The following is a 10,160-nucleotide window of genomic DNA, read 5'->3' on the forward strand; positions in this document are numbered from 1 at the left end:
CAAATGAGTCCAGCCAGGTAGGCATCCAGCCTCTTCTTAAAGACCCCCAGGGTAGGGGCCAGCACCACTTCCCTTGGAAGTTGGTTCCAGCTCCTAGCCGCCCTAACTGTGAAGGACTGGGTGGTCTTTATCTCAGCTAGACTGCCTCAGCCTCGAAACTCTGATGGGGATGGGGGAGGGCCAGGCTGAGACCTGCAGAGGGATCTGAGGGGAAGGTCTCACCTTCCTGGTGCTCTTTGCTTGCAGGAACAGACCAAAGCCCGGAAGGACATGATCCTGAAGATGCTGGTGGGCCTGCTGGATGACATGGATGTGGGCCGGGATGCCACTTCCACTGACTTTGAGGAGCCCCTGGAGGGCAAACTGGAGGAGGAGCGGTCGACCTTGGGGCGGCTAGCCCAGCTATCGCAGCGGGACCGCAAAGCCCCCTGCAAAAACTTCTTCTGGAAAACCTTCACTTCCTGCTAACACCAGCGCGCTGGACCCAGCCCCAGGCCCCCTCAGGCTCTCCCCAGCCCCTGCAGAATACATGAACTGTGCCTACATTGTAAATGCCATCCACAAGTCGGTAGTGTCTGTTTTCCTTGAATGAATCGAGCTATGGTTGTTTATTACTCCATTCACCAATAAAGCATGGCTGAGAGGCGCCCCGGGGGTGTGTGTCTGCTTCTTTGTGCCTCCAGGAGCCACATGCATGCACCACCAGGCCTCCCGACACGTTCATTGAGGGGCAGGGGGTGAGCGAAGGAGAAAGGGACATGCCAGACAGCCAAGGTACCTCCCCCATGGGGAAACCCAGCGCTCGCCCTGCCTGAGCGCTGCTGTGAGGAGCCTGGGTGGGAGTCTCAGGTGGGCACTGCCGTGGGGGAGTTGGTGTTGCTGGGATCTCAGGTGCCCTGAGCTGAAATATTCTGGGGAAAAGCCCCCCTGGATTTGAGGGCAACCATGAAAAGGCCTCTCCCTTCTCCATCCCACCACCCCCCATGCTGGGTTTTACAGTCCAAGCCCCTGCCCAGGATTAGAAGGACTCTTCCCAGGGGCTCCACACTGGGTTTTACTGGGATCTCAGAGCCAGGATTTCAGGGCAGTCTGGAGAGACCCCATGCCCAAGATAGTCAGGCCCTGGGAGGGGGGGCTGGCCCCAAAGTCTCTGCTGGTGTTGTGGGAGCCCAGGGCTCGCCTGGGGGCAGGCATTGCACCTGTGTCTGGGAGGTGCCTGGGCACTCAGCTGTCTCACCCTGGGCTGCAGCTTTAATAGGGTGCAGCTGGGAACAGCTCCCTCAGGCCCTTGCCTTGCTGGGCTGGAGCCCCCAGTTCCCAAGTGCAGCTGTCCTGGGCTATGCTGGGGTACAGAAGGACCCGTGGGAGCACCCAGGTAGGGGGCTGGGTGCATTATGCTGGGACCTCACAAAGGGAAGGGGTCTGTGAGGCCTGTCCGTGCTAATGGGGGAGCTGGGTCAGGGCCCTGCCCTAGGGTCTGCACCTCTGTGGCCCCAGAGGTGGCTCAGCACGAGGGGCATTCCCTCTGCAGCCCCAGCGGCTGTCAGAAGCACGGGGGCAGCCATCTCTCCTGTGGGCATTGCAAAACCCTTGCAGGTGAGGCTTGGGGGCTTTGTCCAGGAGGAACCCAGTGAGTGGGACCCTCTCTCCCCCTGCCTGGCAGAGTGCGGTGGGGAGCAGTCTGGGTGCGGCCTGGACTTGTGGCTGTTCTCTCAGCCATGCTGGGGTGCAGATAACGATGTGCCCTGGGGTAGAGAGTAATTCCCCTGTTACAGCTGGGGGAGGATGCTGGAGCAAGGGTAGTGGGTACTGCAGAGGCTCGCGCACCCCAGCCATGAGCCCAGGGCAGCAGCGGTGTTGGATCAGAAAAGCCTCGTGCTCACAGAAGAGGATGCCTCTCACAGTCCCTGGGAAGGGGCAGGCTGGGGTCTCTGTAACCCAGCTGCCAGACTGAAGCTAGGGTGCTGGGGAGCAGATTAGTTTTACAGCCTTGGTGTTGAGATGTAAGGGTGGGTTGGGAAGTGGGTCCAGCTGAGCGGCAGGTGAGTGGTGCCAAGGCACGTGAGCCCAGTAGGGGAGATGAGCTCTGGAGTTGGCAGCAAGGGCCTGATTCCACCTATGCACTGACTTATACCCATGCAAACCAGGCATAAAATGCTGTCATTTGGGTTGGCTGTTATTGGTAATAGTGGTGCCTGGAGGCCCCGAGCAAGGGCTGGGCTTTGCTGTGCTGCGTAAGCATTTATCAACCGAGAGTTGTGTTGTAAATAGTCAAGGCAGGAAAAGCAACAGAGGGAACTTAATTTGCCCAACATGTTGCAGGGACTCGGCGACAAAGGTGGGAACAGAACACGGGTCCCCCAGCTCCCACCTCATCAGATCACGCTGCCTCTCTCCTTGGGGTTTCACAGCCACTTTGCACAGGTATAAATGACTGCACAGTGAAGACTCCCACCCTGCCCGACCCGCTGGAAATGTGGTGGGGGTGGGAAGTGCCGAATTAGGTTGTTTGTTCCAGCCAGAGCTTTGCTTTCTCTTTTGCATGTGAGTGGCACAGAGGTCTCTCCTCTCAGCAGCATTTCAGTTTAATCAGCCGCCAGCCTGTTTTCTTGCAGACGAAGTGCCGCTTCCAACTCCCCCGCTCTCCCGAAGTAATGAGTGATACAGTCGCGCTGGCACCCAGATGGGCAGGCTCGTCTCTGCCACTTTGCTCTCTGTCAGGCTGCATTTTCACCGCCTCGTTTGCCATGGAAGTTTCTGGCTGCGTCCCTCCAACTTTTGGGAGCAGTCAGAGCCCTGGAGCTTGTTTCTTTCCTCGCTCAAAAATGCAAAATAAGATTCTTGCTGGGGGGACCCCACAAATCAGTAGGCAGGTAATGGGCTATGGAGCCTTCCCACAGTGTGGCGCACAGCTGATAGGGTGTGAGGCTAGGACTTGGGAGGTTGGAGGTCTCTTCCCAGCTGTGTGACTTTGGGCAAGTCACTTAGCCCCTCTGTGCCTCGGTTTCCCTATCTGTAAAATGGAGTTAATGACACTGCTCTCGTTTGTAACACACTGAGATCACTGGAGGGAAGCTGTGTGTTGGCATTAATGTTGCTAATTCTTGCTTACCAGTGTGAATCCAGCCCAACCTGGTGAGGGCTAAAGGGCACTATCATGGGAACTGCCAAACTGGGTCAGACTTGCGCTGTGTCCAGTACAGATGCTGGCCAGCACCAGGTGCTGTACAGGAATGTGCTGGGAAGCCTGCAGCAGACAGGAGGAACAATCTGGGTCTTATGGCCACCCTCAACCCACATTGGCTCAAACCTTGCAAAATTTGGTGGGTTTTTTTGTGGCTCGAGGACAGCATGTTTGGCAGATCCCAGCCTGGCCCTGCAGTGAAAATGGACCAAGTGAGAACTGGCAGCTGAGCACTTTCTCCTGCAGATGGGCCCCTTCTGACCTGGGCTGAAGCAGCTGGCTGGGCACCGGGAGAAAAGCTGGCACTGAAGCGGCCTGTGTTGCTTGTGGAAAGAGGCCTCCAGGACAATTCAGCCAGCTCTTCTAATTGGCTTTAAAACCTGCCTGCAGCATGGGCCTGGTGCTGACTCTTGCATTTTCCCTAGGGTAAGCCAAGAAGTTGGGGGGTGCAGCTGTCTTGGGTGCTGAGGAGTGGAGATAGTGTTAATATTTCGGGGCTTGCTATTGATGCACAGGGGTCCTGAGAAGGTGCTAGGCATTGCGGGGGGGAGGGTTGTCCACGTGTGCATGTGTTTTAAAAAAAATTATAAAGTACCCAGATTTGTACGTAGATGCTGGGAACCTTCTAATGTTACACCTATACCAGGGTTGCGGGGAGGTGTGTTTTAAAATTGTAGCCCTTGCCTTGATTGCTAAGGTGCTTTTTTTTTTTTTAACCTTGGCTTTCCTAACATGCACATCTTCTCCCTGAAGAAAAACCTGGTGAGACCAAGATCCCTTAGTCTTACCATGAGGCTAACTGAGCACAGTCAACCACAGGCCAGGGCATAGTGCTGGTCTTGCTTAGTTTACTTCACAGTATAACAAAAGTGCCTTGAACTCATGATGGTTGATGTAGAGATGTAGCCTATGCATTAATTACCTGGGGATTAAAAAAAGTGCTGAAGAAGTTCAGCAGCGAAAACCAGGACTTAGTATAGACAGAATAAGTTGTTAACCAGTAGACTAGACAATGCGAGCAGGTAACCTCGACTTAACTACAGATGTTTGTAGCCAGGAATGAAGGTGTCTGGGGTATCCAGGCCAGACTTCACAAAGGTGCCAACTAGGAATTTGTTAATTCTCCATTTAAAATCTAGTGAAGATGGGCAAGTACCTTTTTCTAGTCCAATGTCTTGAGTACAGGTCGGGGGTTGTGGGTTCTGCTCTTGAATCTGCCAAAGACTTTGTACTTCTGACTTTGACAGTTTACTTAGACCCTGGTTTCAACAGTGGGCACCAGCTCTTAGCTGCATTTTGCTCTTGGCTGTGTTTCTACCCAAGGACTAGTCTCAGCCCAAGACGCTGACTCGCAGAATGCATTAACTAAAGAAGACACTTGTATCTAAGACCCTGCATCTGTGGATTTTCCCGCAGCTTCATGAGTGACTTGTATGGCAGAGACAGTTCCTGAATGCAAATAAACTCTTGGTAACAATAGAGTACGTCTTGAACCACTTCTCTCTCTTGTCTGAGCTAAGCCCTGGTGTACCATGCAGGGATTGGAGTGGATTGATGCTGGGAGAGCGGAAGAATGGCTACGGCATTGCAGCACTGGTGGGTTTGCAACTGAGGCATGGTTTGAAAAGGCAGACAGCAAATGGTATTGTGTTTTCAGCAGAAGTGCGGAGTGCAGGACTCTGCTCTCAGTATCCCTCAGAGGAGGAATAATAACTGTGCTCTACATGGCTCCCATATCTCAGAGTACTTCAGAGGTGGATGCATCTTTCACAGACCTGTAAGCTGGGAAGCAACCTAGTGGATGCGTCTTTCGCAGACTAGGAGGCAACCGAGTGCCAGAGGATGCTGAAAAGGCTGAAGTGCTCAATGCCTTGTTCACCTCGGTCTTCACAGCTGCAGTGGTCAGCTCCCAGACTACTGTGCAGGGCAGCACTATGTGGGGAGGAGGGGAGCAGCCAGTAGTGGTGAAAGAACAAGTTGGGGACTATTTAGAAAAGATGGACGTATAAAAGTCCATAGGGCCACATGGGATACAGCCTAGGGTGCTGAGGGAGTTGGCTGATGTGATTGTAGAGTTGCTGGCCATCATCTTTGAAAACTCATCGTGATCAGGAGAGATCCTGAAAGATTGGAAAAGAGGCAAACATAGTGCCTGTATTTAAGAAAGGGGGTGGAAAAGGAGGATCCATGGAAGTACAGAGCAGTCAGCCTCAGCTCAGCATCTGGAAAAATCATAGAGCAGATGCTCAAGGAACCCATTTCTAAGCACTTGGAGGAGAAGGCAGCGATTAGGAACAGTCAGCATGGAGCCACCAAGGGCAAGTCATGCCTGACCACCCCTGCTGGCTTTTATGATGAGATGACTGGCTCTGTGGATGAGGGGAGACCAGTGGATGTGGTATACCTTATCAAAAGCCTTGCTAATCAAGGTCTCCCACAACATTTTCTCAGGCAAGCTAAGGAAATACGGGCTGGAAGAATGGACTATAAGCTGGATAGAAAACTGGCTGGAGCATTGGGCTCGGAGGGTTGTAATCAATGGCTCGATGTCTAATTGGCAGCTGGTATCAAGTGGAGTGCCCCAGGCAGGACCATCCCTGAATAGGGGCGACTGCCCCAAGCCCCATGTTATGTGCAGCCCCACAGAACTGGGCAGAGCAGCTGCGGCGACTCCATGCCACCGCCGCTGGCTTCGTGTCTAGTCACTCACTACCTCCCCCCACCCCCAGCACCGTTCAGGGCACACAGGATTGGGGCAGGGGCAGAGTCCCACACAGGCTGACTTATCCTGGGCCTCACACCCTACTCAGGTCAGCTCTGGACCCAGGAGTTTGTCCTGGGGCTGGTTTTATTCAATGTCTTCAGCAACAGCTTGGAAGATGGCATAGAGCGCACCCTCAGCGAGTCTGCAGGTGACACCAAGGTGGGGGGAGTGGCAGATATGCTGGAGGGTAGGACTAGGACTCGGAGTGACCTCAACAAATTGGAGGATGGGGCCGAAAGAGATCTCATGGAGTTCAACAAGGACAAGCGGGAAGTCCTGCATTTAAGACAACAATCCCATGCCCCGGTACAGGCTGGGGGCTGACTGGTTGGGCAGCACCTCTGCAGAAAAAGACCTCGGGGTTACAACAATGGCATACTGGGCTGCACTGGTAGGTGTGTTACCAGCAGCTCAAGGGAAGTGATTACTCCCCTCTGTTCAGCACTAGTGAGGCCACATCTGGAGCATTGTGTTCAGTTTTGGGCTTCCCACTACAGAAAGGATGTGGGCTAACTGGAGAGAGTCCAGTGGAGGGCAGTGAAAATGGTTCAGGGGCTGGGGCACGTGACTGACGAGGACAGACTGAGGGAACGGGGCTTATTTAGTCTGGAGAAGAGAAGACTGAGAGGGGATTTGTTAACAGCCTTCAACTCCCTGAAGGGTGGTACAAAGAGGATGGAGCTGGGCTGTTCTCAGTGGTGGCAGATGACAGACCAAGGAGCAATGGGCTCAAGTGGCAGTAAGGGACGTTTAGGTTGGATATTAAGAAGAACTTTCTCACTAGGAAGGTGGTGAAGCACTGGGACGGGTTCCCCAGAGAGGTGGTGGACTCTCCATCCTTGGAGGTTTTTGAGACCTAGGTGCACAGAGCTTTGGCTGGGATGAAGTTGGGGCTGGTCCTGCTTTGAGCAGGGGCCGGACTAGATGTGACCTCCTAGGGTCCCTTCCAACCCTCATTTTCTCTGACTCTAAGTGAGGTCCAGACCACGCGTTTCTGTACCAAGCAGCAGTGTTAAGGGTGAGCCGGTATCACTGTGGGAATAACAATGCTAAGTTGCCTGCCATAGCACAGCACCAACAGAGACACACGTCCCGTCTAGGACGTGGCGTGCGTGTGGAACAGTGCGGCATGTTTAATGGGACCTCTGCAAGACCCGACCATGTCTAAACCAGAGTTTAAAGTTAGGGAGCTGTCTTCTTGCTTTTCCATGTCTGGGGAGGCTGGAGCAGAGCACAGAGAGGTGAAATCACACGTGCAGAGACATCTAGCAAGGACTTGCCCAAGCAGCTATTCTGCTCTAGCTCTCTGCTTGAGCACTACCCCCAAACCCATCACTTTCGTTCCAAAATAATCTGTTCCAGAGTCAAGTGACATTTATTCTGGAATAGAGGTTGCACACTGGGAGCTACCGCACAACAGCTTGTTAACCTTGTCTACAGGAGGAAATTAGGCCCTCAGTGGCAGAACTGGGAATTGAACCAAGGACTCTGGCCTCTCAGCCCAGGAAGCTATATGATGCCTCCCGCTAGAGAGCAGCTCTGTGAACTCCAGAAGAGTTGCTGGCTTTACCATCTGTACAGAGCCCTCCGGTGACCTGGAGCTTAGCCAACAGCAAGTCCTCTCTTGCCGGTCTCTTCTCATCTTCCTCCCACAACACTGGAACTGCCTTGGGTCTTATTTCCAAATTCCTCTCTCTCTGCACAACCTTGAGGAGGTGATTAGCTTGCAGATACGGCCAGCATTTAAGCATGGCTCCAAGGACGGGGAGACCTCACTGGAGAAGGTGAGGATTTTCAGACTCGCCCAATATGACCCCGAGGGACAAAGCCATTTATAAGATGCAAGAAATTTGGACAATTCACGTGGTGTTTATTTGCTATAGCCATTTCCCCCTCTAGCAGACAGCTGCTGCCCTCGTTTGCAAACCTCACCCTTTGCTCCGCTGTGTTGGGTGGCTGAGGGCTTGGGCCTGAACTTGAGAGAATGATTTCTTTTGCTTCTTGTGACTAGGGACCTGCAGTTGTCAGATGCAAGGATGGAGGGTTGGTGGGGTTAGTACCTTCTCCCTGATCGTGCCTATGCAGTAATGGGTTCAGAAGAGGAGGGTGGGGGAGGACAGATGGAACAGGGCTGGGTGCTAAGAGGATTAAGTCGAACCCAGCTCGGGGCAGCAATGGCGTGAGGCTGTTCCTGCCAGGTGGCCAGTGTGTGAAATTAATTGGAAGGTCTCGGTCCAGCTGTTAGTTATCTGGCATGTCCAGCACAAAGGAATACCCTGTGGATAATCACTGGCCTTTATGATGACAGACTTGACATGCAGGGGGAGAGGCCAAGACTGGGGAAAACTGACTGCTCCTGGCCCATGAAACCTTTGGTAACTTGAGTGGGTTGATAAGTGGTTTAGGGCCTGTGTTTTTAGGCATTGCTGTAGCACTGGTCACTGTTGGGTTTGGGTGATATGAGGATGACCGGCTTAGCTGTGACTTATTACATTTTTAATAAGAGTTGGGTATCCATATCTCCCAGATGGTCTTGACCCTCTTGGTCTGCTTTTGCTGGCAGGACTGGCAGGGTTTGAGGGCAGCAGTTGGACTGTAGAAAGGAAAGGAGAAGAAGAGGTGCTTGTATGTGGTTTCCTTTGTACAGAACAGACCCTCTTTGCCCCTCCAGATAAGTTCTTGCTTGGGAAATTGGTCCCCGCTGCAGAAGGAAACCTGCCGGGTAGAGAGAAGGGCAGCTCAGGAACCTGCAGTGCTGTGAGCATGCTCCACCTAGCCTTACACTGATGCTGCTCATCAAATCATGGAGGTAAATCAGCTCCTGGGTGAAAGCTACCCAGGCAGAAGTTCAGGTGCAGGTGTGTGGGCAGGAAGCTGCAGCTGCCTGAAGGGCCCTGGGCAAGTGCATGAGTGTCCCAGGGAGTAGAGCAAGTTGCGATCTTTTGCTTGGTTTGTAATGAAACTCATCTCTATCTGCCAAATCTGAATTTATCCACTGCTGGGAGCCGGTGGGCTGGAAAGTACCTCCCAATCACTTTTTCCAGAGAGGAAAAACCTAGTCCTGCTCTTTGTCGATGAGCAACTCACGATGTTGCAGGGAGCAGAGTGGGCTGGGTGCTAGGAGGGAAATAGCAGACGTGCCAGGCATGGCCTCTGCCTCCTGGAAGCTAAGTTTTATGATGGCAGAGTCCAAATGGCTTGTGACTCATGCTATGGGCAACAGTGCGCGGGCACAGCAAGGGGAGGTGAGCATGCCAGGCCCTTAACTCTTCTGTTGCAGACAGATGCATCGGCCTACGCAGGTCGCTTAGGCTGGGAGATAACTGTTTGTGTGCATCTGCCTCGGGGGGGGGCCTGCGGGAGGTACTGGCAGCCTGCATGGTGTGGGGTAGAAGCGTGGTAACAGCCCATTTCCGTGTGCGGGGCGCTCATCCACTAAGTGCGGTCAGCTCAACAAAGCTGATTCATTTGCCCTTGCAACAGCTCCACGTGCCAGGCAGCTGTCATGGTCTCTCTTCTGTAGGCAGGCAAACCCCACCGAAGCAGTGATGTGAGTGGGTGGCACAGTGAGGAGATGGCAGAAATAGCTAGCACCTACTCCCCTCCTCTAAGCCCAAGGCAAGGCTGCCTACAAGCTGCTGCCTCTGTGAATCTGTGCCCGTTGTCCAAGCAGCTCCGAGCTCGCCACGCACACTTCACAACAAATGGCTGTTTGCTCCCGGAGCAGCCCGGGTCCGTGATCTCCGGTGATGGCCCCAGGATCTGAAAAGACTGAAGGGCAAGTTAATAAGCTTCCTGTTTCTGTCGGCCCCGCTCTAGCAGCTGGCCAGCCCTGATGGCAGCCTTTGCGGTCCAGGAGTGATGGGCTGGAAATCAAAGCTGGCATTCCTGAGGAGAGTTGCAATGAAGGCTGACGGGTGCGAGGGGAACTGTTTTCGCCAATCCCCCACCCTTGTCAGTCGGAAGCATCTCGCAGCTATGCTGTGCCTTCGGGAAGGGTTGACTTTCCAGGAAATGAGATGTCATGAGGAGAAATGAGGCAGCTCTGATGGTGGCTGTGAGTGGCAGCCTCCACCCCAGCGAGGCCTGAGCAGCAGCAGACCCCGAAGGTGAACGCAGCCCCGGCGGTCCCTGGAATTAAGTCCCAAGGCAAGGTGAGAATCCAGAAACACAAAGGAGCCACCGGCCTTTTGGAGAGGTGCGTGCATCCTC

The 10,160-nt window shown here is 53.7% G+C and overlaps 1 protein-coding gene across 1 annotated transcript in view; it reads left to right on the forward strand.

Annotated features, from left to right (window-relative positions):
- LOC109293677 (somatostatin-2-like) overlaps positions 1 to 654 on the forward strand; it is a 9,901-nt gene extending 9,247 nt beyond the window's left edge. Inside the window, exon 2 of the mRNA XM_019511739.1 lies at positions 247 to 654. Coding sequence (XP_019367284.1) covers positions 247 to 468 — 222 coding nt within the window. The 3' untranslated portion in view covers positions 469 to 654. The remainder of the gene's footprint in view (positions 1 to 246) is intronic.
- Positions 655 to 10,160: the final 9,506 nt, after the last annotated feature.

Source organism: Gavialis gangeticus, unplaced genomic scaffold (assembly GCF_001723915.1).
Source record: "Gavialis gangeticus isolate Ggan-Ray unplaced genomic scaffold, GavGan_comp1, whole genome shotgun sequence".
Lineage (NCBI taxonomy): Eukaryota > Metazoa > Chordata > Crocodylia > Gavialidae > Gavialis > Gavialis gangeticus.